Source organism: Drosophila serrata, unplaced genomic scaffold, assembly GCF_035046125.1.
Source record: "Drosophila serrata isolate PLE 108 unplaced genomic scaffold, ASM3504612v1 contig_249, whole genome shotgun sequence".
NCBI lineage: Eukaryota > Metazoa > Arthropoda > Insecta > Diptera > Drosophilidae > Drosophila > Drosophila serrata.
The window spans coordinates 1,028,484-1,056,456 of record NW_028257147.1 but is presented as its reverse complement, the minus strand read 5'-3'; the positions used below and the strand labels follow the sequence as shown (position 1 = coordinate 1,056,456).

The 27,973-nt window shown below is 45.6% G+C and overlaps 3 protein-coding genes across 13 annotated transcripts in view; 2 read left to right on the top strand and 1 right to left on the bottom strand.

The window, feature by feature from the left end:
* Positions 1–11,876, top strand: part of LOC110187484 (uncharacterized) — a 115,111-nt gene extending 103,235 nt beyond the window's left edge. The window contains exons 1-4 of one of the 8 annotated variants that reach the window (XM_020956874.2): positions 702–941; positions 6,499–6,645; positions 9,196–9,327; positions 9,624–11,876. In XM_020956874.2, coding sequence (XP_020812533.2) covers positions 909–941; positions 6,499–6,645; positions 9,196–9,327; positions 9,624–10,784 — 1,473 coding nt within the window. In that variant the 5' untranslated portion in view covers positions 702–908 and the 3' untranslated portion in view covers positions 10,785–11,876. Of the gene's footprint in view, positions 1–695; positions 942–6,498; positions 6,687–9,143; positions 9,343–9,620 lie in introns of those variants that run through there. The other 7 variants (XM_020956873.2, XM_020956872.2, XM_020956871.2 and 4 more) reach the window with 7 other exon arrangements.
* btv (dynein cytoplasmic heavy chain beethoven) lies at positions 6–19,801 on the bottom strand. The gene is made up of 25 exons (XM_086832408.1): positions 19,518–19,801; positions 19,128–19,450; positions 18,799–18,883; positions 18,574–18,703; positions 18,059–18,519; positions 17,461–17,989; positions 16,978–17,401; positions 14,865–16,774; positions 14,586–14,802; positions 14,274–14,531; positions 13,498–14,163; positions 13,101–13,283; positions 11,969–12,846; positions 8,837–8,962; positions 8,649–8,783; positions 7,674–8,592; positions 7,502–7,618; positions 7,184–7,297; positions 7,016–7,118; positions 5,913–6,368; positions 4,526–5,855; positions 3,174–4,474; positions 1,722–3,112; positions 1,363–1,668; positions 6–418 (listed from the first exon to the last, which is right to left on the bottom strand). Exons 1-25 carry the CDS (start codon positions 19,552–19,554, stop codon positions 146–148), a joined length of 12,672 nt encoding a protein of 4,223 aa, XP_086688534.1. The 5' UTR covers positions 19,555–19,801; the 3' UTR covers positions 6–145.
* A 4,913-nt stretch (positions 19,802–24,714) lies between these two features.
* On the top strand, positions 24,715–26,856 carry LOC110187476 (uncharacterized). 4 transcript variants are annotated; one of them, XM_020956863.2, is made up of 4 exons: positions 24,815–24,939; positions 25,368–25,435; positions 25,519–25,665; positions 25,760–26,856. In XM_020956863.2, exons 3-4 carry the CDS (start codon positions 25,527–25,529, stop codon positions 26,557–26,559), a joined length of 939 nt encoding a protein of 312 aa, XP_020812522.2. In that variant the 5' UTR covers positions 24,815–24,939; positions 25,368–25,435; positions 25,519–25,526; the 3' UTR covers positions 26,560–26,856. The 4 variants fall into 4 exon arrangements, with proteins under 4 accessions (XP_086688533.1, XP_020812522.2, XP_086688531.1 ...); XM_086832405.1 differs by having other exon boundaries at positions 24,828–24,939; positions 25,340–25,435; XM_086832406.1 differs by having other exon boundaries at positions 24,878–24,939; positions 25,371–25,435.
* The last annotated feature ends 1,117 nt before the right edge of the window (positions 26,857–27,973 follow it).

Genomic DNA, 27,973 nt, shown 5'->3' with positions numbered 1-27,973 from the left:
CTATATTATGGTATTTTTTTATTATAATTCTCGTTTTTATAATAATTAATGTAAAATTAAACACATAAAAATACAATTATATATAAATCTGCTTCTCTAGTATATTCCTAAAACATATTTCCAATACATATGCATATTATTAAATCTAAAAATCTTCGACGATCAGCGCGGTTCCAGCCAGAAGAATCTGCTCTGGTGTTCCTGCCAGTATATCCACATTGAGTTGACAGATTAATTTGTCCCGACTGCTGCGGGAGTATAGCGGCAATTTTGGATTTGATTCGCTTCTTTGGGCAGGATATAGAGCATTTTTGCCATATTTCGAGGATCCCAACGACACCTGCTCAGCCAGCTCTTTAATTTTGTAGCCAACGAAAAAGGGTTTGGATTTTTCCATTCCACTCTTGGCGCCATCAATCTGAAATGGAATAAACATATTTTAAGCCATGTCTTCCACCAAAACTGTTCACCAAGCGATGTTTCTATGTTTCCATTAGCAATGATTTCCACCTATTAGAGCTTGTTCACTTTTTAAATGGCACGTTTGAATTAATCTTTTAGTAAAAACAATGAATATTAAGATATTCCATTTAAGAACAATTTCAAATATCCTGCACAAATGAAATGAAAATCTTAAAACAATATATATATATAGCACAGCTTCGATGGTCAGGAAACAATCGATAGTGCCGGACAGAGCTAATAAATCGATATACCGATATCGAGATAGTGTCAGCGCTACTGTGCCGGAATGTCAATCAAATGAAAACAAAAAAAAAAGCGGCGTGAAAAACTGAAAAGGACAGAAGGAAACCAATTTCGCAACTCCCTTCGATGCGGTAAACGGAACAGGATAGCCGGAAGAGGATAACCTACTCGGGTCACAGGGAGTAGGCACCAAGGGCCGGATGGAGACGCACTTTATGGCTAAAATGGGGAAGGTAAGACACAAAGAGACGGAGGAGACGACGCACAGAAGCCAGAGCGTTGAGAAATTAGGGGGGGACGGGGGCAGGGCGACAGTGAAAGGGGCCTGGCGGGGGGACATGTTTCCCTATTTCCCAAAAAAAAAACTAAAGGAGGAAGCTATATGTGTGTGTAGCTTACAGATTCTTTTTTAAACTAAGAAGATACTTTTATATTGTTGTGATAAACCTATGTGTAGTTGGAAATCCCGTCCTGAAACTTAACAATCAAGGTATTAAACTCCCAATTGTCTTCAGTAACTACTGCCTTTGTGATCCGAACTATCTATACCTTATAAACCCAATTTAAATTATTAAATTCCTTCACTATTTGAAAGTATCTTCAATGCCATAAATCCGCATAAAAATTTTAAAGATTATAAAATTCCAAACTCACCTTTAGAGGGGCCAGCTTGAGGATTACCGTTGAGGAATCTGCTTCCGAATTTTCCAGGCCACAAGTTTTAAGCTCCATTCGTTCGGAGGAAACTCCCGTCTTGCGAGATTGCAGCAATTTGAGGCAGGCCAACAGGTTCTCACAGTTAAAGACATGGATCAGATTGATTTCATCTCCAAAATCCAGGCTGATTTGCTCCCGAAAACGCTGTTCGGCAGCCTGAGCTCGCACTATAAGGGCTCTCAGAAAGTCCACGGCACTGGTGCTGCCCGGACCACACCACAATTTAAGCCAAATGGCGGGGATCTAAGTTGATGAATTTTAATTAAATAAACCTTTTTCTTTCCGTTCAAACTTACCTGCTGCTCGGCCAGAGCCCTCAGAGTGCTGGCGTCCACTGTGTCCTGGGAGTCTTTGAGCCAGGCATGCATCTGGGAGAGTGTTTGGTGCACAGTGCGGTAGAGTTCGGCGCCCACTTTCAACTCGGCGAGGACAAACAATGCCCAAGGCGAGTCTCCAGCATCCCTTGTTGCCTCCTTGACCGTCTGGGCTATGGTACAAGAGCCAGCCAGCTTCCTCCACAGATTTAGTAAGGGCTTAATTTGCTGCTCCAGCTTCTGACGATCAGTAATGAGGTGGTGTGCTGCTGCCCGGGTTTCTCCCTCACCTCCAGCATTTCCATCCATTCCTCTGCCATAGTGCAGGCTCCGTAGTTCCTTGATTACTTTCTTGGCCTGCTCGATTTCCCTTTGCTGCTGCGCCTGACTGGCCAAACCGTACATACTGGGCTCATCCTGGTCGGGCAGCTTCTCCAAGGCTGCGTAGTAGTCCTGCAGCTGGTTACTCGTAGGTATGGATAGGGATGACAGTCCGAGAGGTGACCAGCGATTGCTTAAAACTTCGGCACAGCAGAACTGATTCAAATAGCTCCTCAAGATCTCCAAGTCTCTCATATTGCTGACGCGTCCGCCAAAGGCCAACGCCTCGCTCAGACGCTGCAGTAGAAGCCAGTCGCATTTGCCCGAGTTGAGGTGCGGATCCAACCATTTGAGGATTCCCAGAGCAGCCTTAAGGTCCGCCTCACCGAATTCGTAGTACTTGGACCAACCCTGGGGTATGAATTGACGCCGTTGCTGTAGGACCGCCGTTAGGATGAAGTACACCAAGCGCATCTTGAGGCTTTTCGGCTGGTTTCTCACACTCTGATCCTGTTCGGCGGCGTAATTCTGCACCAAACGCATCACGATCTGCTTGAGTCCCTTGGGCTGTTCATATCGCACCTTCAGGCACTTAAAGATGGCTGACTCGGAGAAACCTTCTGTGGACTCGCAGAGCAACCACAAACGGAACTCTTTGGTCTTTTGCATCTCACTCAGTTCCCTCTCCATTTGCGTTAGGAATTCGGGCACCAAGTGAACATTCTTCACACACAACCAGTGGCCATCGATGGCGGCTTGTCGCACCTCTGCAAGAACTCGCTTTTCGGAACCCTTTCCAATGGCCATTTCCCTGTACTTTTGATTGCTCCACTTTCTCAATTCGGTGGTGGGATCATTCTCGGCCTGGCTTATCATCAGAATGGGGCGGTCACAGCTGCTTTGCTGCAGCAATTGCTCCACTGATGGTTGGGTTGAGGCATCAGGTGAAATTCCCAGTAAATCGCTGCTCACTCGGCGCAGTTGTTGGAGCATCAAGTCCGGCCTGAAGATCTGGGCAATGAGCACGCGCTGGAAGCTCGAACCCAGGGCAGCTGTAAATATAGATATGCTATAAGGGAGAATTAATTAATTAAACTGCTACTCTTAACATACGCAGAACGTCATCAGCTTGTGCCTCAATGAATCCCCGCCAGATGTAGTCCTTATCCAGCTGGAGTTTGCCTCGTAGATCCGGAAACAATTGTAGGAGCATGGCCAGCTTTAGTTGCGCCTCCTTAGTCATGCAATCGGGTAGTTTTCCCATCTGACTTAGGAGCATGCTGCCATCCGAGCTGCCCATAAAGTTGTTTACGAACAGCTCCCACTCCTTGGAGTTCAACTTGTCGGGATAGGCCTGATGACAGACCCACAGGGATAGGGCTAGCTGACTGTCCCTGGGCGTAGCTCTGGCCAGGTTCGTGTAGACACTCCTTACCAGCAATTCGTACACCTTGGCGTCCTCCCGCTGGTTTTTGGAGAGTGCTCCCAGAAAGAGTTCGATGAAAACCAGAGCGGATAGCTCATAGCCTTGTATGAGACCGGCGTAGAATGAAGAAGCCCGGGCGCAGAGTTCCCTTAAAGAACCGAATTGGGATAGCAGAGTCTCCTTAATCCTTCCGCTCTGCTTCAGAGCCTCATCGATCTGGGCGCTGCTCTGCTTCACCTCATTCAAGGTGGACAAAAGCTGTTCATTCCGCAGAATGTCGCCCTCTGATTTCGAGAGTTGCTCCAGCAGCTTATCCTGCATATCCATTCGTTGTTTCAGGAGATCTCCCTCCTTTTGCAGCAACTCAATCCTCTGTTGCTCAAGCTCCGCATTCTTTAGAACGATAGCCTTGGACATTAGCTGATCGGCCAGTCCAGCGGCAGTTACTGTGAATCTCAGAAGATTAAGTTGACTTCTCTGCTCCTCGGGTAGATCCAAGCGATGCGATTTACTGATCAGCACCAATTGGAAAGCCTCGTGGAGATCCACTAGCTTGGAACCAATGGCTAGTTGTCTCTTATTAAATCGCACGTAAATGTGACCCTGCAGAAGTTGCAGGATGGGCGGACGCAGCTGTTCACAGTCGGTGACAAGTAGAGTCTTTCCAAAGCGCACAGCCAGCTCTAGTTGATAGGCCAACCTTTCATTGCCATGAGTGGTCATCTCGCAGGCTCTGCCACTGCCCTTGAGATGAGCCATTAGCCACTGGGCAGCCGTTTGCGTGGGATCCAGAAGCAGGGGAATGGGACAGGCTCCATAGGGTAGGGAGAGCATCTCCCCCAGCAGGGCAGCGCTCTCTATTATCTGGGCATCCCGGGCTAAACCCTGGCTCTCCCAGATGATTTGCTGCTGTTCCGTGAGCATAGATTCCCGAAGATTGAAGTCCGGTGACAGACGAAATTCTACGGCCAGGCGTTTCAGGGAGGAGCTAAGCGGGAAATAATAATGTAATCCTAGATTTAACTCTTTATTCACTCACCTTCTCTGTTCCAGACCCAATCCCGCATAGTAGTTAACAGCAATGGCTATCAATAGGGTCTTTGCATCTAAAGTTTTGTGGGCCTTCTTTAGCTCCGCCAGCTGTTCACTCCATGTGGCATATTCCGCACTCAGCTTACCCACCAGGAGCTCCGCTGCCTGCAAGGTTCCGCTGGCCTCTTGGAGTTTCAGCTCGAGCACCGCTGCCTCCTGGGTGTAGGTCTGCAATTTTGCAGACAACTGCTTAACCCTCTTATCCACATCGTCCAGCCCGCTGGCCAGCTCTTGCATCTCATCCTCGGCTGCGTTCAGGTTCTTCTGGAGCTCGTTCTGCTCCCGCTCGAGGGGCTTGATGCTCTGGATTACTCTGGAGTAGCGGACACTGGCCTGCACCCAGGCAGCCAAGGGAGCAGCGGCTGCCGAGGCACGTTTGGCGTTCTTCGATTCGTAGGAATCTCCCTTGGCGAGGAGCAATCTCTCCACCGCCTCGCAGTTTTCAGGACTAATTCGAGCGGGATCCAAGGACCTGATGTCCTCTTTTACGCCCCGCTTGGCCAGAAAGGTTTTCATGCTGTTCCACGAAGTGTCTCTGATGCCCATCAGCCGGAGCACGCCCTCCAAGATGTCCCTCACTGCCTCGGGCGGTGCTCTCAGGGATCTTATTTCGCTGAGGGCCTCGGACTTGATCTGACCCACTGCATTGCTGGCCTCGGCCAGGATCGGTTCCACTTCGGCCAATTCCTGTTGGATTTCCTTTTGCCGCAGCTTCAATTGTTCGCTGCTCTTCTGGGTCTCTTGCTTCAGCTCCAACATGCTGGACTTCTGCTCGTTGGCATTCCTCATGGTGGCCGAGATCATCTCTAGGGCATCGTTGGCCAGCCGCCGTTTCTCGCCGAGCGCCTGCTCCTGGGCAGCGGCATTGGACTTTAGGGTATCCACCAGAGCATGAGCCGAGGCCAGCTTATCTACACCCAATTGTAGCTTACCCAATCTCTGATCGATCTCGTTGGCTGCATTGCTGTACATGTGGAAGTAGCTCCGGATAAGTTGGAGGAACCTTTGGGAAGCTTGATCCGGTGGCAGGTCGTCGGACATGTCTGCAAAGTGGCTGCATACGGGCACCTTGCCACGACCACTGCCTCCACCGGCCACAGATTCATTGAGGAGTTCGATGAATTGTTTAGGCAACATGGCTAGGGTTTCCCTGGACTCGGCTCTTACGTACAGGAGATCCATCTGCCGATGCAGGGCGGGAAAGGTGTTGAAGTAGTCCTGTACACTGGCACTACTGGGATCTAGCACCAAAATGATGTGTAGGTTCTCACGGGCACCTAGGAATATTAATTGTCAACTATTGTTATTACCTGGAATTCCCTTCCTTTACTTACGCTTCATAAAGTACGTTCCCAGCGACTCCTGGTATCCCTCAAGCTGAGCCGCCTGCTTTAGTGTGCTGGCCACTGCCTCCAGATCGTCACCAAACAATTCCAAGATTTCGCTGCCCTCTAGCAGTGCTTCGATGGGCTTCAGGATATCCGTGACATAGCTTAGCCAGCAGTGCTCGATGAGCAGATAGCTCATCTGCTGCTCCAGGGCAGCCGTCTGCATGGCCAGCTTGAGATCGTTAAAGAACTCTGAGAGGTCGTATGAGGAGCCTCCCTGCAAGGTCACCACCTTGGCCTCCTGCAAAGTGGCCACCGTGTAAATGGCATCCAGATGTCGTCCACCCGACTGGCCCAAGATCAGCAGGTGGCCATCGGTGCGGGCCAAAATTCGAGCCATTTTGGCTGTGTGATGCAAAAGCTCCTCGGTAATGGGTGCGGTGATGCTATAGCTTTCGGTATCTGAAGGAGAAAAGGGGGAGAATTAAATTAAATTTAAAAATATTATGATTTTATTGTGATTATCCTGTATTGTTTTTAAGTAGATTTCTTATAGTAGATACTTTCGTCTCGTTTCTCTGTGTACTTTCAGTGGATGACACCCGAGGAGGAGGCGCGCCAGAAGTTCATCATGCGGGAGCGGGATCGCGAGCGGAAGCGGATCAAGCGCTTGAATCCCGAATACCGGCAGATGGAAAGGGAGCGGGATCGGTTTCGCAAGCAGACGCCCAGGCCCAGTGTAGTTATCCCCGATTACCCCAGAAAAAACCCCAAAAAACCATAACCATGTCTCTTGTCTTGAAACTGCAACTTTAACTTTGATGCGTGAGCAGAACATGTACATTTATGATGTATCTTAAGAAGAGTTTTAACAGGGTCATTCCTTGGCAAAGGAACTTGAAACAAACTATAATTAAATAATCTATAATTAGGAGTATTTAGAGTAAAGATGAGCAAGAGTTTCTAGCTAGTTTTTTATCAAAAAATATAGTTTTAGGAACATAAGTGGGGCCTACGTCATTTAATTTATTTAAGGGAAATAGTTTAGTTTATATATTCACTATATTATGTTATTTACCGTCACCCTGTAGCTAAAATTCAGTACTTACTGCATATGGTCACTTGTCTCTGTACCTCCTCTAGCCACTCATCATGGCTCAAGCAGTAAAGCTGACCCCGCGATTTTGGTGATTTGGGCACAAAAAATACTTTCTGAAAGGAAAAACTTATATATTCAGAAAAATCTCAACAAGAAATACCACACAATTCGAACTTACCTCCTTGCCGTAGTATTTGCGCATCGTCTGCTTGAGTATTGATTCGAATTGCTGGACATGCTCCTCACTAATCAGTCTATCCTTGAACATGCCCAACAGCTCACAGTAGAGGGCCTGAAAGGGAATGCAAATTCGTAAACTGATTACGCATAAACTGAGAAAAAAAAGCTATAGGAATATTTAAATTTTTACGAGTTTAGCTTAGAAAGTTTCCATTATTCGTTAACATTTATATAGTGGAAGCATTATTAAAAACACATTTTTTAGGACTTTTGCAATAACTTTCCATACTTTTTCCCTCAGTGCTCGAAAACCCACCTCATTGAAATCGCTGGCGGGATAGAAGACGAGGCCATCCAGAAGCTTCATGATGCATTTCGGGCTGAACTGATAGTGCGCCTGCCTGGCTCCGGTGGCGGTAAAGGTTGCCTGCAGCTAAAAATGGGGCAAAGTCAATTAGCAGATTCTCGGACCTCTCCACTCAACAAACCTTCTCGAAGCACTCCATCAGTGATTCGCTGACGTGCTGCAAATTGACTCCACCTCCTGCCCGTCCTCTAAAATGCTCTCCCAGAAGAGGTTCCAATCGGCGCTGAACGATTTCCAGCATATCCTGGCTGCTGGGTCGGGAAACGCGCACGAACTGATTGATGGCAAAGTAGCGAGGTGCAATTTTCATAGCACTGCCGCTAATGGAGGCGCAGATTTGCAAGCCGCTCACGCCAATCCATTCCAGATTCTCGGCATAAAAGCCACCCCTTTGGGCCAGTTGCAGGAGTAGCTCCACCACTTCGCAGGCTCCCCAAGAGTCCAGCTGGCAGAGATCTAGGTTCTTCATGAAAAGCACTAGCCTGGCCAGCTTCGGTCGGTACTCTCGTCCCTTAACGCCGCTCACTGTGACGCAGTGCGTCCGCAGAGTGTGGAGTATGTAGCTTGGTGTCAGTTGATTCGAGCAATTGATGGTCACCAACTGGTAACCGGAGTTTTCTAAAACAGCTCGCTGGAGGAGCAGAGTTTTCCCCGCTCCACTGGGACCGATGAGCATAAAGGGTGAGATTTTGTTGCCTTGAGCTCCGAGCAGGCTTTCCAAAATGTCCAGATAGGATCTCACATAAGCTGTGACAATGAGTTGCGAGCCCTTTTCGGGCGTCTCCATGGCATCCACTGGATACTGTTCCAGGGAATTCCTTCGGTTATCATAATACGTGAGTTCTGCGTAGTTGGTATTCCCTATATAGAGATTGGCGTGTTTTAGGATCATTTGGGCGAATTCCCGCTGACGTTCGCTGGGCATAAAGCCAAAGAGAGCCCGCAGAGTGGCTGCTCCATACTCCTCCAGAGATTGGGCATTATGCAGTTGCAACAACAGAGAGCGGAGTAGGTGGGCACGAGTAATACCAGGCAGATGGCTGTTTTAATATAACCTATTTTAAAAATTATTAATAATAAATATTTATAAATTTACCTTAACAACTGCTGGTTCTCCAGCCAATCCGCAGCATATCGAAAATTGCCATCTACATAATTCTGTAGCAAGTCCCCATAGGGTTCCTTGGACAGTTCATGCTTGAGTATTTCCTCAGCGGGATAGCAGTCATAGCTTTTGGAGGCAATATCATTAAATGTGTCTTAATAATTATAAAATTTACCCACCTCATGTTGACAATGCCCATGCGGGATATGGTGGCGGGAGAGGCATGTCTCACATCATCCGTTTCGAAAATAAAATTGACATTGCTTCCGAATTGTATACGCCAGCCGGAGGGTAGAGTCAACAGTCTAGAAAATAATACGATTTTTTTTTAAATAATATTAGATTTGAGAATTTCTCGCTTTTATAATTTCTTTGGACCCGTAACAGTTTCAAGACAAGATGCAAGGACATGGCCATTTATCATTTAAGACCACGTTTAGCCACACACTAGCTTGAGATCGAGACAACAAGACCCAAGAACCCAACCGACTGCCGTTTGCAACCCAAACCAAAAACCACTCTCTCTGTGTCATTTCAGCTGATGACACCCGAGGAGGAGGCGCGCCACAAGTTCATCATGCGGGAGCGGGATCGCGAGCGGAAGCGGATCAAGCGCTTGAATCCCGAATACCGGCGAATGGAGCGCGAGCGCGATCGATTCCGCAAGAAGGCACGACGTGCTAACGTAGCATTTTTCCAATATATATTCTTTATAATTACATCGCACACACTCTCGAACTCCCGAAACATACACGACACACACAGCACACGCACACACCCATGGTTTAGGCTTAGGAGGAGGAACGAGGGGGGGTTGGGGTGTAATAGTAGTAGCAGAACAGGAAATCCCGGGACAGTTGACACTCTCTGAACCTTGCGACAAACTCCCACAGTTTCTGTGGCTCGGAACAAAGTGCTTTAATATGATCTCCACCTTTTTTCTCTATCTTCCGTATCCGCTAGCAGTTGACGCCAGAAGAGGAGCTGAGACTGAAGATGATCCAACGGGAGCGGGATCGGGAGAGGAAGCGGATCAAGCGCATGAATCCGGAGTACAGGCGACTGGAGCAGGAACGTGATAGGGACAGAAAGAAGGCCCGACGGGCCAACGAGGCCTTCAGGCAGCTGGAGAAGCTGCGGGACAAGATCCGGAAGGATCGGAAAAAGGGGCTGCTGGTCTCGGATCCACTGCAGCTGCCGCCGGAGTTTGCGAACATGATACCGCCAGTGCCTGTGAATGTAAAGCCAGAGGTGGGTCTGCCGCCGCCGCCACCGCAGCAGTCAGCGCCCCAGCAACAGCAGCAGCAGCAACAATTGCAACAGCAGCAGCAGCAATCGACGCCACTGCAGCAGCACCAGCCACCGCCCACGCACCTCCAGGAGCAGCAGCAGCAGCAGCAGCAGCTGAGCCACCAGCTGGCGCATCAGCGCAACCGCACCATGACCACCAGCACGTTAACCCAACTGGCCACGCCGCCGGCTCATGCCACGCACCTGCAGCAGCTAAACAAGCTGCAGCAATTGTACCCGCCCCGAAGCTTCGGTCACCCCGGTTTGCCCATTGCAGGTGTGGCGCTGATGCCCCAGCTTTGTCATCCCATCCTGCATCAGAACCTTAGTGCTGCCACCCTTTATGCGGGTCCGCCGAATGGTATCAAGCAGGAGTACGGCCAGGATGTGTCCGCCTCTGCAATGGCCGCGGCCCAGGCGGCAGCTTTGGCCTCGCTAAGAAATCCCCAGCAACAGGAGGATGCAGAAATGGCCCTGAATCTCGAGCCGGAGATCATACTCCATACGGCTCCCGATGTGAATACCACTCAGCCAGCAGCGTCGCAGCAGCAGCATCACTTTAGCGCCCATCAGCAGCAGCAGCAGCAGCAACAGCAGCAGCAGCAGCAACATCATCTCCAGCAACAGCAGCAGCAGCAGCACTGCAGCATGTTCCAGCACATGGCTCCACAGGCGCACATGCAGCACATGCGTTCCACGGTGCTGCCGCCGCCACCACCGCCTCCCTCGCTGGCACTGCCACCGCTGCCGCCCCCGCCACCTGCCACGCACCAGCAACAACAGCAGCAACCGGCTGCGACGCCACAACAACTGCAGCAGCAACATGCGCCGCAGTGAGGTTTACACTCGCCTTTAGTCCTAAGCTCAACTCTCTCTCTAGCCAGCTAAGTACATCCGAATGCTTGAAGCCTAGAGTTGTGATCTTCGTAAGTTATGTGATTTTTCTCCTAAATGTATTAAATTGCCAGCCTGCGAGCACAAAATATGCTACTAAACCATGTTCTTTTCCTAATTAAATTGGCCAAAAATCTTTTTAAAACCATTTTTTCACACATAAATAATGATACTAATTTAGTATTTCTAAAGAAGAAATAATTCTTTCAAACATGAGTCTCAAAGTTATAAATAAAATGTTTTATTGTTAAGATCTTGTGATAAATTCCCTATGGCCAATTGTAAGCATAAAGAAGAGAATACTTTGTGCTGCTAATGGTGTTTAATAACATTAAATCAATTTGTAATTTCAACAGAAATCGAACTTTCTGAACTTTTAAACCTTTCATAACATTAAATAATTTTTAAGTATTCGATTTTTTTCGAACTTATCAAGACAGAAAATGTTAATGTCGATACTAAAGCAAATTTTTAAGATTAAATTTAATTTTTGTATATTTAAAATTTTAGTAATATTACAGTATTTTTATCGACAAATCAATCGGATTTTTCCTTCCGATACACATCAATATTTTGATCAAAATTGTTTGCTGTTCTTTATATCCCTTGGCAATCACAACTCGAAGGACTATCTCGCATTCACAACTTCTTTTCCTCCACACTCACACTCACACCCATGTTCATTTCTGTGTATGTTAAGTAGACGCCATTTTTAAAATGCCGTTACGTATTACGATCCGTAAAGCGTTACGCATTACGTTAGTTTATTGATTAATGGGCTTCCCCGTCATTAGTTTCCAGCATTTGTCTCTGTTTTTTAGGTCTGTACGTACGTATGTATTTTTGTTTAGTCGCTAAGTGATAGACGATACGATATTTGCAAGTTTAGGAAGATACGATCTACAATATAACTAACGATAACTGTATACCTATATGATATGATTCATATACATACATAATTATTACGAATTTATGCGCAAAAGAAAAATACGAGCGAAATATAAGCAGCAAAAGCGAGTTTTGCTAAAACATGCATTTTAGTTGTATTAATGGGGTGTGTTTTTGGGTTTCAAGGGCGACTATAGATATATCAGATAAATATAAATAGATAATTAAAAATGACTCACTTGTTATCATCCAGAACCGAGTTAAGTGCCTCTATCCACTCCGGATCGATGCTGCCATCGCAGACGATCCACGAATGAACCTGGGCAGGCTCCTGATTCACTGCCACTGCCGTGTGGGTGAGTACGCCATCCTGCCACTGCCGAGTATCTGTATCCAGGCGACCCAGCAGCTGAATCCGACTCATGGACTTCGGACTGATGGTGTGCACTCGAAGCTGGGAGCCACTAAGAGCTTGTCTAAGCAGGGCCATAATAGTGGACTTGCCACATCCTGGCGGACCAACTAGGACCACTCCCATTCGCTTCTGGAGCTGCTCATGCAACTGGAGAGCCTTTTCAATTTGCCTTTCACTTCGACACAGTCCCAGGTGGCCAAAAGCCGAGGTCAGCGATTGATGGAGTAGGGTTTCCGGTGCCGGCGAGCTGTCAATCTCGGGGAATACATTCCGGAGCAGCATCTCAAATCGTGACACATCCTGCGGGGCCAGCTTGGACATGGTGGATGAACGCAAACAACGCACCACCACGGACATCTCCTCGGAGGCGGAGGAGGATGCTAATTGACCCCTCCTCAAAGCCTCGCCGCATACGAGGAGCACGGTCTTGAGCTCCCGGAGTCCCCAATCGTAGTGCCGCTGGGCCGAAAGCATCTTGCCGCACAAATCGAAGAGCTCCACGATGCGGGATGCAATGGCGGATGCCTCGGCGAAGCCCTCGACAAACAGCATTACCCGGGCGATTTCTCCAGGCTCTGGCTGCTGCATCACAATGGGGCGGAAGAGAGCTTGGATGTTCCCGGGCAGCTTCTGACGGCCACCGTACTCAGCTCCAGCCGGATTTAGGGTCACAAAGATGCCACAGTGCTGGTTCAGTTGGACCTGGTAAGGGAACGTATTTATTTCGATTTTTATCTTGATGTTCTGGGTATTAATTCAAGCCTCAAAGCTCAAAGTTTATGGATTCTTGAGTAATGTTATTAAAGATATTTAAAGCTAACTCCTAAATAAGAACTCCTTCATCCAAAAAAATCCCTCTTAAATCATAAATTTTTCATTTGGAAAGCTACCATAAACCATTATTCTTTGCTGCTACAATTTCATTTTGAATCCATTTCATAACTCATCCTGCTCACCTGTCGCTCGCCAATCTGTACGCTGCTGGCCCGCTCCTTCAGTGCGCTCTGGATGGGCTGGATCAGCATGGAGATGGACGAGAGGGTGGCCTCCTGGAGCCGGTTGAACTCATCAAAGCAGCCCCAGGCCCCGCAGCGGGCCAGCCCGGTAAGGATGAGGCTCATCGACTCGGTGTCCACATTCTGCAAACATTTCAAGGCATAATGACGAATAGCTGGGGATTACCATGCACTTGACAAAAAGTATTAAAGTTATCAGAGGTAAAAAGGTATCTTTAAATTATAAACTGTTATGCTCATAAATGCATTAGGCTTCTGTACTATATTATATTAAATTTAATTTCAAATAAAAGTTCTATTCGGTAGCCCTTTTTTTGAACCGTGCATCGTCACTCACCTCATCGCAATTGAAAACCAACACTAAGCGCCCCAGCATGGCTCCCAGAGCCTTGACGCACTCCGTCTTGCCGGTGCCGGCGGGTCCGAAGGGATTACCCCCCAGACCCATGTGCATGGCCTGGGTGAGGATGAGATAACACCGGTGGGTGAGGCGAGTGTGAACCAGCTTGCTGGCCTGCCCGAGGAACTCGTAGGCGTATTCAAATTCAGCATAAACCATGCGTACGCACACTTGTCGATTGTTGGCTCCCGCCTTACCCAGGTAGTATCTCAGTTGACACAGCCAATGCCAGTCGCTGGTGTGGACGACATTGTGCTTCTGAAGCTGTTCCACCACACTGGAGTAGTGTACAAGGTCCAGGAGTAGGGCCCTCAGCTTAACGCTGATCAGGGTTCCATTGGGAGATCTCTGTTTCAAGGTGGCCAGGTGTGAGATTTCATCTTTCAGTTGTTGCTGCAGTTTTCCCAAAGACATGGCGCCAATGGCCTGCTCCGCCTGGCGGGTGAAGTGCAGGGCCCTGGATGTGGCCAGCACCTGGCTGGCATAGCTTTGGAGGATCTTTTCAGTCAGGTTATCACTGGCGCCATTGGTACTGGAGTAGCACTCGTAGATCTGGTCACGCAGGGTGTCCTGCACCACGGTCACCAGTTGATTTAGCCAGAGCTGTGGAAAAAGGAAGGAAATAAATGAATATTTAAAGATTTCCAATTTAAATAATAAATACAATTTATAATTTGTAAGATGCCAAACTACATTTTTTAAAGTGTTCCTACCTCAATGCTGCCTTTCATCTCGACGGGCTGGCTTAGCTTAAGCTCATCCCCCTCGGCACTGTGCACGGCGGTGATGCTGTACTGATTGATATCCGGAGATGTGCGGGGATTAGGCCGGATGCTGAGGCTGTGGCAGCCAGGGAAGAGCTTACGGATGTGCCGCTGTATGACATCCGCATCCTTGCTGGCCTGTCCAAGCAGCTCCAGCAGATCATCGTCGCCCAGAAAGTAGAAGCGGGGAAAGGAGTTGCGCTTGTCCTGCGAAAAGGGCTTATATTTTCAAAGGGAGTTGGATGGGTGGCCTTTACTCACGGTTATGTAGCTCATCAGGTTCTGCTGGCACCTGGCCAGCTGTGTCTCCAGGGAGCTGACAATGGTGCTGATGTTGTTTATCTTGGTCAGCGAGGTCACACGTGGATCCAGCTCGATTTCGCGCATCACAAAGCGAAAATCCTTATCGATTCGTTTGAATAGAGCCTGCTCCTGCTGCAGGGTACCAGAGCCAAAGACAGGTTCTAGGTATACCCAGCTGTTGGCATATATTATTGTAAATAAAGATAATAGTTTAAGATATAGATAGCTAGGACCCACCGTCTCTGCGAGTGATTTAAGCTGCTGAGCAGGGCATCCAGCGTGTTGAGGCGACTCTCCCAGAGCTCTGCCTGATCCGAAAAGCTGTCGAAGGCCGCCGAGTTCTTCGCGGACTGCAACAGAGACTGATTGTCGCCGATCTTGTTGAGCACCTCCTGGTAGTCCTTGATCAGGGACACACTCTGCCCGGCGGCATCGGTGCGAGCGATCAGCTTCAGTTGTGCCGTAACGGACCACTGATCCAGCTCGACCAGAGCCTGTCTCACAATCTGCTCGCTGGAGGCCTGTCTTACTATATTGGCAATCTCCTGGCCAGCCGTTTGCAGGGCATCTAGGTCCTGCATGATGTCCTGCAGTAGGATTGCATGCAGGGGCTTCGGATCAACTTGTCCCAGAAGCTGGAAGATCCTCGCCCAGTGGCGTTCGCTTAAAGAGTCCGACTGCAACTGCTGGAGGATGGGCAGCGCCGACTGAAGGCGCTCCACCTGCTGCCGGATCCTCTTCGAGGGCAGATCGATGGAGGCGTGCACGGAGCCCTCCCACCGGGCTATGAACTCGTTGAGTAGATAGGGACGTCGCCGGTAGATGGCCCACTCCTCCTGCAAAATGGGCTGCAGTTCGGTGAGGAAGGTATCGTAGACCTGCCACTGCTTCGACTGCTGCTCCAGTTGCTCCTCGATTTCTGTGAAAGGCACCAGCATCTCGCGCGGGAATTCCATATTGAATTTGGAACATTCCTCCAGCAATTGCTGCTTCTTCTCCTGCAACTGCTGCCAGTGAAGGCGGCGTTCCTTAAAGACCTCCAGGGTGGCGTTCTCGTTGGCCTCCAGCTCTGATATGGTTGACTCCCATCGAAGCAGGAATTTCTCAGCCTCGTTTTTGAGGTTTTGCAACTGGGTCTCCGCCTGATTTTTGATCATGTCCACCTGACGCTGCAGAATCACCGCATGGTTCTCAAGGAGCGGCTGGAGCTGCTCCCACTGCTGCAGGATGGCTGTGAGGGCGGTAACCCGCTCCTTGCACCAACCCGCCAGACAGGCGTCCTTCTCCCTCACCGCCTCCAGGGTCTTGGCCACCTGCGGCATCTCGCTCATAATCTTTTCGTACTTCATCCCCGACTGGCTGATGCTTCCCTCGTCCATGGGCACATTCTGGAGGAACTGCAGAGCGCTCTGCAGGAACTCCTGGATTAACCCGATGTCTGTGAGGATGGCGGTCCTCAGGCTATTGGCCAGAGCCTCCCAATAGCGCCGGCTAATGTACTCAATGTCCGATCTAAGGGGCAGGACATTAATCACAATGCAATCGATGGATTCCTCGGCCTGCTGCAGCTTTGCCAGCTGTTGGCTAAAGTGCTTGCAGGCCCGGAAGTTGCGATCCCAGTCCCCAGCTTCGTTCAGGTGGATTCCGCACAGTTGTTCCACATCCACACAGCCCAGGGCGATCCAGGGCAGCCAAATAGTCTTAAAGTCCTCCAGCTTATCGAACAGCTCGCCTGCCTGCTGGTAAAGCGGTCCAAAGTGGTGACGATTCACACTGACCATGGACTTGAACAGCTCCTGGCTGTGCTCGGATAGCCCATGGAAGTTGCACGGCCGCTCGATGAAGCGTCTCAGCTGACTAAAGTACTGATCGCGTAGTTCCTCTTCCGGCGGACTGTAGACGAGCTCCCTTTGGCGGAGCAGAAGCTTTACATGTATGTCCGGCAGCTTGTTGTTCATGTCCAACAGACCCAGGATATACTGGTATTCCAGTACCTTATATAGCTGATGATCCCAGTGCAGCTTGAAGGCGTCCAAATGGGTATAACCCTGACGCTCCAGCGTGGCAACCAGTTCTCGCAGATGACGCAGCTCATCTTTCCAGATCTGACTTTGGGTGAACAAGTCCGTGGACATGAGTTTCATCACCTAGAAAGAGTCATAAAAACCTATAATAAATGTGCATATTAAGGGCTTTAAATTTATATTTAGATAGAATAGAGTTTTCAGAGATTAAAACTACGCCCGATTCGAGGACATTTCCAATTCTAACTTCAAAAACTTTAACTAAACTCTACTATATTATGTAGAATTATGTAGTGTAAAATTGTACATAGGATTCAAGAACTTACCGTTCTCTTGGCCTGCTCATGATATCCCACCAGCAGTGTGTTGTCTGTTGATAGTTTGGAGACGGCCGCCTGTAGGACGTCGACATAGCGTTGGACCGATGACTCGTCCTGCCAGGCCACGGTCTCGCTCTGTACGAGGCGCTGCAACTCGAGGGCGTTCTTCAGCATTATAGGACGTTGGCAGGGAATCATCCGGTCTCCGATGGTGTTGTGGAACGTAGCGATCTGCTGAAGCCGCCTGGCATAGCACATGTACTTGGCCGCATGGGTGGCAGCGGCACGAAGTTCCAGGGGAACATTATAGCCCAGATTCTCGAACTCGCGCACATCCTGGCAGAAGGTCACCAGCTTGGGGTTGAAGGTCACGCGCATTAGCTGGCGCCCCTCCTTCTCGAACTTCACCACGGCCTGATCGTCGCGGAGTCTATCAAGAAAAAGTTCGTAAATTCATGAATTTAATTCCTTTGGGATTCCAGAACTCACCTTAGCTCGCCACTCTTCACTGCCGTGGAGCATTGTCCTGACCAGATCTCAAAGTTGGTCCGCAACAGGGACTCCGTCTCCTCCTTGATCTCCTGCACTGCCTTGTTGATCTTGTCGAATCCCTCTCGCCCGCTGATCAGGTGGCTGACCTTCTCAATCTCCTGGATCTGGTGTTGAACCACCTTCAACCAGCGGCACTCGTTGCAGATGACCGACAGGTGGCCAGTGTCCGGTTCCATGTTGGAATCCGCCATCGCCTTGCGTAGGTCTTGCAGCAGGATGTGCAGTGACTGCAGGAACTGCTCCCGCTCGATTGTGAGCAGTTCCAGGACAGCTGGCCGCTGTATAAGTGTCTCGTACTTGGAGAAGATGAAGATCACCTGCCGGGGATTGCTCAGGTGATGGTGCAGCTGGGCCTTTAGGGCAGCAGCTATGCGCTCATCAATGGGCTGCAGGACCTGCTCGAAGTGGTTCAGGGCCTTGTGCCACTTTGCCTGGCCCAGCGAGGATGTGTCGAAAATGTTAAAGTCTATCAGGGAATTGGAATTTAAATGAATAAAATTATATTATGTTAAAATTCTCCTTTTAATAAACTCACCCGTGAAGGGGGCCTGCTCCTGAAACATCTCCTGCAGCTCGGCATCGTCCAGCAGGGTGGCTATCTGCTTGTATAGCTGCTTAATGCTCCGGATCTCACCGAGACGTTCCTTGAACTGCTGTCCCCGCTTGGGGACATGCGGCTCCCCCAGCCAGGGATGCTTGACGTAGTTGGGCCAGAAGAGACGCGTCAGCGAATCGCAGAGCTGGATCCAGGCGTCCACTGTGTCAATGCTTTGGCTCATCAGGTTTCCCACATGGCTGGAGTTCAGGCTCCAGATGTCCTCGGCCAGCAACTGATTGAGACACACTTCCAGCAGGCGCTTTCCCAGGATGTCCAAGAGGTCAGTCATTCGTGTCTGCGGATAGTTGTATGGCAGACGCCACAGTTCGTCCAGATTGTTGTGGGCATGATCAAGGAATTCCTCGATAGTACCAGTCGGATCGGCGCAGTCAATGGTGCTGTAGGGATATGTTATATATTACATATAAAATATTTATTTTATATATTATTACCCAATTTGCTTTTCAATATTTTCCAAAACTCCTATAAACACTTGAGCGGCCTCGCGGTCCAAACGAGAGCTAGACTTTTGGCCTAGTTTCTGCTTCCAGTACTTGATCTCATCACGCAGACTGGTAATGCCTAAAGAATATTAAAATTAGATAATATATTAGGATAATGACAATGATAATTGAAACTTGGACTATTAAGTTACATAAATTGAAACAGAAACTCACCGCTCTGTGGCAATCCCAAACTGGAGCCCAGGTTTTGGTGCAGATTCTCCAGAATTCCACTCAACTCCGGTCCATACTCGTTGCTCTGAAAGTGGTTGGTCAAAGGATCTAAGAATTTATGGCAGAACACAACTGAGATGGCCAGTGCTTGGCTTGAAATAATTGGCAAAATGAAATTGCAGACTAGATTGAATTATGCGCAAATGCGATTAAAACAGCAGAGACAGAGACTGGGACAGGTAAGAGAGTTAAGCCGAGTGAGGGAATTAGCCAGGTGGAATATTACACTGGACTACACACACTCTACACACAAACACACACACACTTACCCTTGCCGTGTTGGCGGATGGCGAGAAGACCCGTGAAACGGAATTATAAATCGACTTGACCATCCCGCCTTCGAGGGTCAGTATGCCCAGCAGGGGCTCCGGGGAGACACCTCCTTTGGCTGGACTTCGTCCCACCTGGGGTACCTTGTAGAAGAGCAGGCTCAGCTCCTCACTGGGTATGCGATGATGGAACCGTATCCTGCCCTCAGCCTCATTGTACACAGCCGCGATGACTGTGTGCTCGTCCTGCTCAAGGAACTCCAGTATCATGGCCGTCTGTTCGTCCAACTCAGAACCCGGTTGCCGGGCGGCAAAGTATTCCACTGGATAGAAACAGATACTTTGGTTAATATTCATATTCTTTAATATATATTTAACTTTTGAACTCACCCGATGTATTTATAATAAATTTCGTACGCTGGCTCATCTTGTATTGCCGCTGTTTGCCAACTTTCGGTTTTCATCAAAACTCTTTCACTTTTTCCCTAAAACCCGATACTAAACCCTAATATCTGTTGTCGTTTTCGGTTGTCAGGGGCAACATGTATACATGGCACAAGGTTGCCCTGAAGTGGTTGGTTTTAGTGCAGAGGGAGAAATACTTTGCTATAAAATATACTTGGCTTAAAACCTTTTTAAGTTTGCCAGATAAGTTATTTAATATATATATTTATCTTAAATGAAGAAAAGACATTATAAGTTCATTAAGAATATCATATAATCGAAATATCCCTTTGGTTTTCCCCCAATTTTTCCATGTGTACTGGCTTCTGTTCCCAAGGAGTTGGCTGTGTTCGGTGCTTTTTTCCCTTCCTGCACCTGTTGTTTGCCACTGGGCATACGACACGTGTTGTAGTTGCCATGGCCGGAAAGGACGAGAAGGGGTGGCTTGTGTCCGGTCTTCGGAGCTCTCCTGGCATTACCTCAATCCAATCGGGACGGACGCCTGCTAATGAATCGGAGCACTCGACTGCACTAAAAGTGCCTCAGCTGGTTTATATCATTTGAATGTCCATTAATTGAATTGTGCGGGCGTGCCTTGGTGCTCTTGGTCGGACAGGTGAGATGAGCATAAGACAGGACATACAGGTGCAGATTCGACAGGAGACAAGAGGTGGGAGCTGGGAGGCAGAAGTTTGTGCCATAACAAATCAACTTTGAGGGTTATTTTTTACATATTTGTATAGTAAACGTTTAGGTAGTCATCATCAACGAAATTTAGGTGTAAATGCAAAGTATATATAATTAGAATATTAATCTAATTAGTTATTTCTTATAATACTGACATAAACAATTCGATTGTAGTCTGTACTTGTAGAAGGTGCTTCGATGGTAATGCTTAGAGGTTTTTCACACGCGGGGTCCCTTATAGATCTCAGATGATTATGTACATCGGCTACAAACTTTGCTTCCCTTGCCTTGCAATTACTGTGTTTAGTAAGAATATATAACCAGTAAGTAATTATAATCAGTAAGTATCTATGACCAGTAAGTATGTATGATTAGTTACAAACTTTGAACACTAATAAACAATGACTTGCAACTTTTTTAACACAACACATTTCTGAGACTCGGCCGGCAGAAGTCACTTCGCTCCGGGGATGTCAGAACTACTTGAGAATCATATGTACATATGTGCGAGATTCGTTTGGGAACAAATTTAGGAGCAAGCTTTTAAAATGAATCTATGCAGTTAATCTTCTATATACTTTTACAAGTTTATAAATCGGAGAATGCCAAATCGGTGAACTATATATACGGATATATATAGCTGACCAAGGAACAGTCGGACGATTTAAAGAACTACGATCACTAATTATCTTTGACCAGTAATTAACTATGATCAGCAAGTAGCTATGAGCAGTAAGTAACTCTGAACAGCAAGTATCTATAACAAGTAAGTAATTATAATTAGTAAGTAGCTATGACTAGAAAGTAACTATAATTAGTAAATATCCATGACCAAGAGGTATGTATGATCAGTTACTAACTTTGAACACTAATAAACAATGACTTGCAACTTTTGAAACAACACATTTCTGAGACTCGGCCGGCAGTAGTCACTTCGTTCCGGGGATGTTATAACCAGTTGAGAATCATATGCACCTGCGAGATTTGTTTTGGAACAATTTTAAGAGCAAGCTATTGGAATGAAACTGTGGAGTTATTCTTCTTCAGAATTTGACTAGTATATAAGTCGGAGCATAACGAATCGGTGGACTATATATATACATACATATATATAGCTGCCATAGGAACAATCGGAAAATTAAAGAAAAAATTAATTATAACTTTTCCAGTTTTCAACAGATTTTGATCAAATTTAATATATAGCCATTTTATATTAATCTAAAATGTTGTGTAGAATTTAATGAAAACCGGACTATTATATAATATAGCCATACAAACGATCGTTAAAAATAGAGGAATATGCAAAACGGTGAATGTAAGACTGTAAATATAAAATGTATATTTGAATGAAATGAAAGCAGGCATTACTTTATTGTTTTTTGTCATAAATATATATAATCTATATTGCATTAATTCCTAGTGATGGAATTTCAAAGTTGGTTTCGAATTTAGCTTCCTTTTTTGTTCTTAAGTTCATATACTAAAACTTCAATAATAAACAAATCTATGTTGGTTATGTGATATCCGTTTCCTAGAGTTACTCGTACCTTTGTCTTCTTTTTATTGAATCCCCAATTGCCTGGCATTCATTTCACATATTCCTTTAGTGGCCAAAGTTGGCCTGATTCTAATCGCATTTTCGGTAAGCCCGGGGATTCGAGTTCGGGCCGAAGTTTTGGCATTGGCACACAACTTAGTTAGGCCAACTAGCTCCGTAAACTATGAGTTGAGGCTGCCACATATCCGCCTATCCCGGGAGGACGCCAGGCCCACAAAGGACCTGGGGGCACACGCCACGCAAATTTAATAACCAATGCAGGCCGGAATGATGGGGGCTTGGGTGAAGGCACAGGAAAAGCCAGGCATCAGGCGCTTAAGCTGCCGTCTGCATGTGTTTGATGCAGCCCAGCGCCGAAATGTTTGCCCTCCACTTCCTTTAACCCCTTCAGTAGTATTTCCTTTCCTCGTGCTTCACATCAAACAAACTTTCACGGGCAAAAACGGGAAGTCCCCGTATGCTTCAGTTATTTTTTCTCGCCGTTCAAACTGTTTCAACACTCGAATCGCTGCGGCAGCCGTCAACCATTTAAGCAAATTAACTGAATAATTAAATTGTGCAGCATGGCCTTCTTCCTGTTCTGTTCCTGTTCCTTTCCTGGGAAAACAGTGTTGGAGAAACAAGGACTCGGAGGTAGTAGATTTTCTAGCTTTAAAATCCTAACATCTGAATGCCAAGTAAAAACAAGTTATATAGTTTTTAAATTTATAAAAGTTTATTTCTCTTTAAGCCTAAATATCTATACCCCAAACATGGCTAGTTCATGACTGATGATTAGAGCCACATGTAATACACGTTCTTCCGCCACAGTTTATGATCTGCGACTCATTTACGCTTTTGGACTTGATTCGGGGGAATCTGACATGAAACTCCCTCTAATTGGGCATTTAATACAATGGCACCGAGAGCATTGCATGATAAATGCCCCCAAAGTGAGCACTAAATATGTATATATTTATTCAATGCTGATTTGGGACGCGTCTTTGGCTTGATTTAACCTAATGGTCGTGATGGCTGCTGGCTGATGGCGATTTATGGGCTTATGGGATTTTTATGTGGCTGCCAGGGCTGACAACTACTCGCATTGGTATCGATAATATTTTATGTGCTTCTGGTTCTCTTTTTATTGTCAGCGATTACGAGACAGTTTTCTTTGGTGGCTCACAGGAAAAGCCACTGGCACGAGGATGCCTCAGGGATGGGGCAATTTTAGTGCTAGCTTGGCCAGCAATTTATGGTTTATGGATTTTGTCAAATTACATGTTATTCGGCCCAGCATTTGTATCTCCTTTGTTTTGGGCTGCTTGCCAACCTTTTGTTTTTTGTGTGTGTGTGGACAAGGAGGGAGCATAAATTGTCAACACATTCGAAGGCGTTTGCACTCGATCGAGGGAAATGGGAAAATGGTTAGCATGTGTATCTTAGGCGTTTTGCATTGAAATTGCTCTTTGATGTCCCTGTCCCCTGTCCATTGTTTATTTGTTTACTTTTCGTATTTTTTTCTTTTCTGCAACCATAAAAACATATAAATTCAGCAAGCTAACCATAAAGTGGAAATTATATCGAAGATTATGATTGTTATGGGCTCCTACGACATTGAATTTATGGTTGTCCAGGAATATAAATAAATATAAATTGAAAACAGAAGAGCAGTTACAGGTTGTGTTCACTAGGATATATGTTGTGTGTGAATATATGTATATATGCAAATGTCTTTGTATCTGGTAATTGGCAATAAAAGAGCGTAATCTTTGAGATACTGGAGTGCTATCAAACGGCAGATGAGGAGCAGTTTGTATTGGAATTTATGACGGAAAGATAAAGATTTGGTAGCAAATGGTGATTCATTAGAAGTGTTTTTAAAAAGGAGTTCTTTCTTAATTCATAAATCACCATAAATTTGATTGAGAAACGATACTAATCACCATTGTTTTTTCCGAAGCGAGGATACAAGCTCTCTCTCCTAGTATATTTTCCCATTTCCTCTTACCCGAATACCTACTGTTTGGTTTATGGGTCAAACAACATAAATGGCAAATGTATGATCTGAGTGATTTCCTCAAAACAATAGAAATGAAAAGACCCCGGATGGTCACTATGAACATATGTGAACAATTTTAGCTCGGCTGCCAATACACAATGCCATGGCAAATAAGCCAAAGGGAGTATAATTGGGGAAGTAGAAATCAGGTGAAATTGTTGAGAGACTGTTTGAGCTTGTTTCTGTGTGCCTGTAAACAATGAATATGCATGACTTGCCATGAAGCATGCCACACATGCAACAACAGAGAGCGGGGGACAGAAAAAGCAACTTCAATTTGCGAAAGTGATATGCTGCTCAGGAAAACAAGGGAGGAAAAAAATAACGAAACAGCAGTAACGCTAAAGTCGAGTGTGCCGAGTGAGTTCTCTAAAATACTCGGTACTTTGTTATTTAGAAAGATTACATACCTTGTAGCGGTTAGCATTTGATTTTTCTGGAAAAAAAGAGTGCTTCCAAAAGTCATTGAGGAAGTGAAACTAATTATATTATGATATATTTTAAAATATTCTGGCAACGCTTTGGGTTTTTGAATACCTATTTTAAATTGATTGTGAATCCAGAAAACAATATCCATCATCTGATATATTTCTTGATTAAATTTAAGTTTTATGAGTGGGTTTATATACCCGTCAAGTCAATGATTACTAGGTAAAATAATCAAATGCCAACGAACGCCTGAAAGAGATGACAGAGTCAAGATTCCTCGGCTGACGAACATAACGTTGATTAATTAATGCCTTCGATATGCCGATGACATCTGCTGAAATCTCCATTCGAGCGGAAATAGAACTTAGTTTTCGTTCCCCGCTCTTCTCGGAAGTTAAGTGCAGCTTAACCCTTTTCATTTTCCGCAGGGTTTGGGCTCCAATATGGAGCATTTTTCGCCTGAACTCATCGATAGGGGGGATATCGGATCAGGTTGCCGTATTCTCAAGGGCCATCCAGGTGGCATCTGTCGGGCCTGTTGCATAATCTGGCAATTAGTAAATGTCAAATTCCCCGCTCGCATTGAGAGTCAAAATTTACAGCCTGCAAATCGCAGTTATATATCATCCGGGTGGTCCAAGGAGACGTCGCTAGTAAGTATGCAACGGAAATTGCGGCAACGCATGTGATTATGGTGTCTCTGTCTCCGAGGAGCACCCAAGTATGCATGCCATATACAAATATGTACATATATCCTCTTGCATACTCTATATACATATATTAGCACGTCTGTGTATGTTAGTGTGTGTGTGTGTCTGTGGGTTGGTGGGTGTGCGTGGCGAGGTCCTTGGCTTGATTAAAAGCCTTGTTCCAGCGATGAATTGTTGCTGCATACTTGGGGCTTTTCCAAGGAGCAACACTCGTCCTTTAAGGTGAGTCCTGTCTGAGCTAATTTAAAAGCAGGAATTTATTAAGGGTCCGGCACTTTTGACACAACATATACACAGGTTTTTGGTATTTTTTTTAGACATTTACTACATTTACACTTTTTAGTATATTTTTCAAGCAGTTTTCAATCTAGTAGGTGATGTGTTAAATGGCATAGATTTGACTTGACAATCACTATTCCGAAAGCAAAGTTTGAAGAAAGTAAGTAAGCCACTCAAAAAATTAATAAAATCTTCCTAATATTGGCATGATTGTAAAATCTGAGTGAAAATATATCTTACTAGAAGCCACGATGGAAGACCTTGAAGGGAAGACTTCTAAAGCTGAAATGGATTTCATATCAGAACTCACTAATGATATCAACGCTGCAACAACCAAACCAATATCAAATTCAATTGAAGATATTAATATTAAAACACCAGTTGAACAAAGTAAGTAAGCTCCCCTAAATATATAAAATAATCTAATATTGGTAAGATTCTTAAATCCATGAGAACTTATAGTAATAAAAATATCTTTTGCCAGAACCCATCATGGAGGACCTTGAAGGGAAGACCCCAGAAGCAGAAATGAATATATCATCAAAAGGCACTAATGATATCAACACCACAACATCCAAATCAAATGCAATTGAGGATATTAATATTACCCCACCGAAGATCCTTGACGGAAAAGAGCCTATAACTCCCATTGTTGGTGTTCCACAAATTGAAGAAATTCAGTTCGAAATTGACTCTGAGAAAGGCAGTGAGAACGAGAGCAGCTCAATTCCCCAGAGATTTGCCCCTATCAGAGAATATAACACTTTAGAGGTACTGGACAATATTAGGAATGCAACAAGGGAAAGGTTAAACCGAAACTCACAGTTCTGGGAATATCAAGAAAATCAATTGCGAAATCAACTTGAAGATTTTACCAACCAATTATATAGAAAGACTATGACGATGCTGAAAAAACATGACATAAGGCTAAGGCAGATGTATAACCATCTTGAAATTATGGAAAATGAAATCGATGATGAGATGGCCCCAAAAGTGCAATCCATCCATAAGAAGGGTGATGCTGATCGCATAAAGATAAAACGAGGATTTTTAAAAAACCATAGACTGAAGTGGGATAACCCGTCTTATATTGTACAGAAAAAAAGTGGTATATCATGGTATTTGCGTTTCGACGATAATCAAGATAATCCTGAAGAGCCGTTTACAGATGAAGTGCTGGCTGACTTTCCTAGAGAGATGAAGGAGTTTTGGGATGCGAAATGTGTACAATTTGAGAAAGAAAAACATGCTTTACTTACAGAAAAACATAATTTTCAAGCTTAGAAGGATTTAACTCTAATCAACTCTAAGAACAATAATCGAACACCCACGGATGATTCTTCAGTGGCAAATGAAGTCACCAATCCGTCACCTAAACAAAATCAAGGAGAGAAGATTGAGTTAAATAAGCAGGAGGAGGAGGATAACTTAAAACTTTCTGATTAAGACGAAACCAATTGATAATGAAGAAAATACAATCCTCAAGAAGAAGATTAAGAAATTCAACTTTCATTGAATTAATTATACAAATTTATTTAACTTTCCCAATAAATGTATTCCGGATGGAATGTTTAAGCTAAATGTATTTGTGAACTGAATATATCAAATATTTTGAGTTTAAATAAATACATATATTTAAAAACTCCTCGTTATTTATTTATTATTAAACATGCAGCTACAGAAAGGTATTTTCTAGTGGAAATATTTCTTGGTAAATAAATTTAATAATTAAATATAAATTATGCCTAATTGAATACAGGATCCTGGAAAAGATTTTCTGCCTAGAGCTTAATGCTCTCCCCTCAAAATCACAAATCAGGGCGACCTGCTATGTGAATAATTAAACATAATTAGCAACTATTAACGAGCGCACATCCCCCGGAGTGGCCCAGGACCGAATGCAAAGCGCAGCCCTAACGACATCCACACAGATGGCCAGCTCAGGGGCATTCCGGCCAAATCAAAGCGAATCAACAGGACAACAGGACATGGGCGGCGGCACGGTGCTCACGGGGGAAAGGAGGGGTGGACAGAGACCCTAATAAGTCAACTGCAATGCATAAATTTCCGCATAGCAGGCTTAGGCCAGGTGGCAAATCCAAACCCAAACAGAGACCCCAGCCAAGTGTTTGCCATTCCGACTTTGCCAAATAACCCTGAGAACCGGGCTAAAATGGGTGGCCGGTAAAGGGTGGCTAATGGGACAAGGCATAGCTGTGTTTAAGGAATTTCCCTGATTGACAATGTGGTTCTGCCCCACCCACTTTTGTCGCCTTCGCCGTTGGTCAAGAGCAAATTTGGCAATACAACAGAACGCCTTAACCTTTGACAGGCCGCACACATTTCAATTGTTGGAAATTTGTAGCCCAACCTTTTGGGTCGAACATTAAAATTGATTACCTTGACAGTTTTGGCTAATAGATGCTTTTCGAATCTTTGGGCTTCCGAAGAGTTGGGAGTGTTCTTTTCTAAAATAATGATTTTATTTCTTCACTTTCTTATTGTGAATGACATTTGTTGATTTGTTTTTTTATCCCATTAAATACTTTCACATCACTTTATTTAAAGTGGCAGCTATTTAGGCGTTAGTTGAGTTCGGTTACGTAAATTAATACAAATGACAATTTCCGCACCGCCTTAAGCTCTCATCAATTGGCCTACTGTGAGATGTTAATCGTGTAATCCTTTTTAAATGATT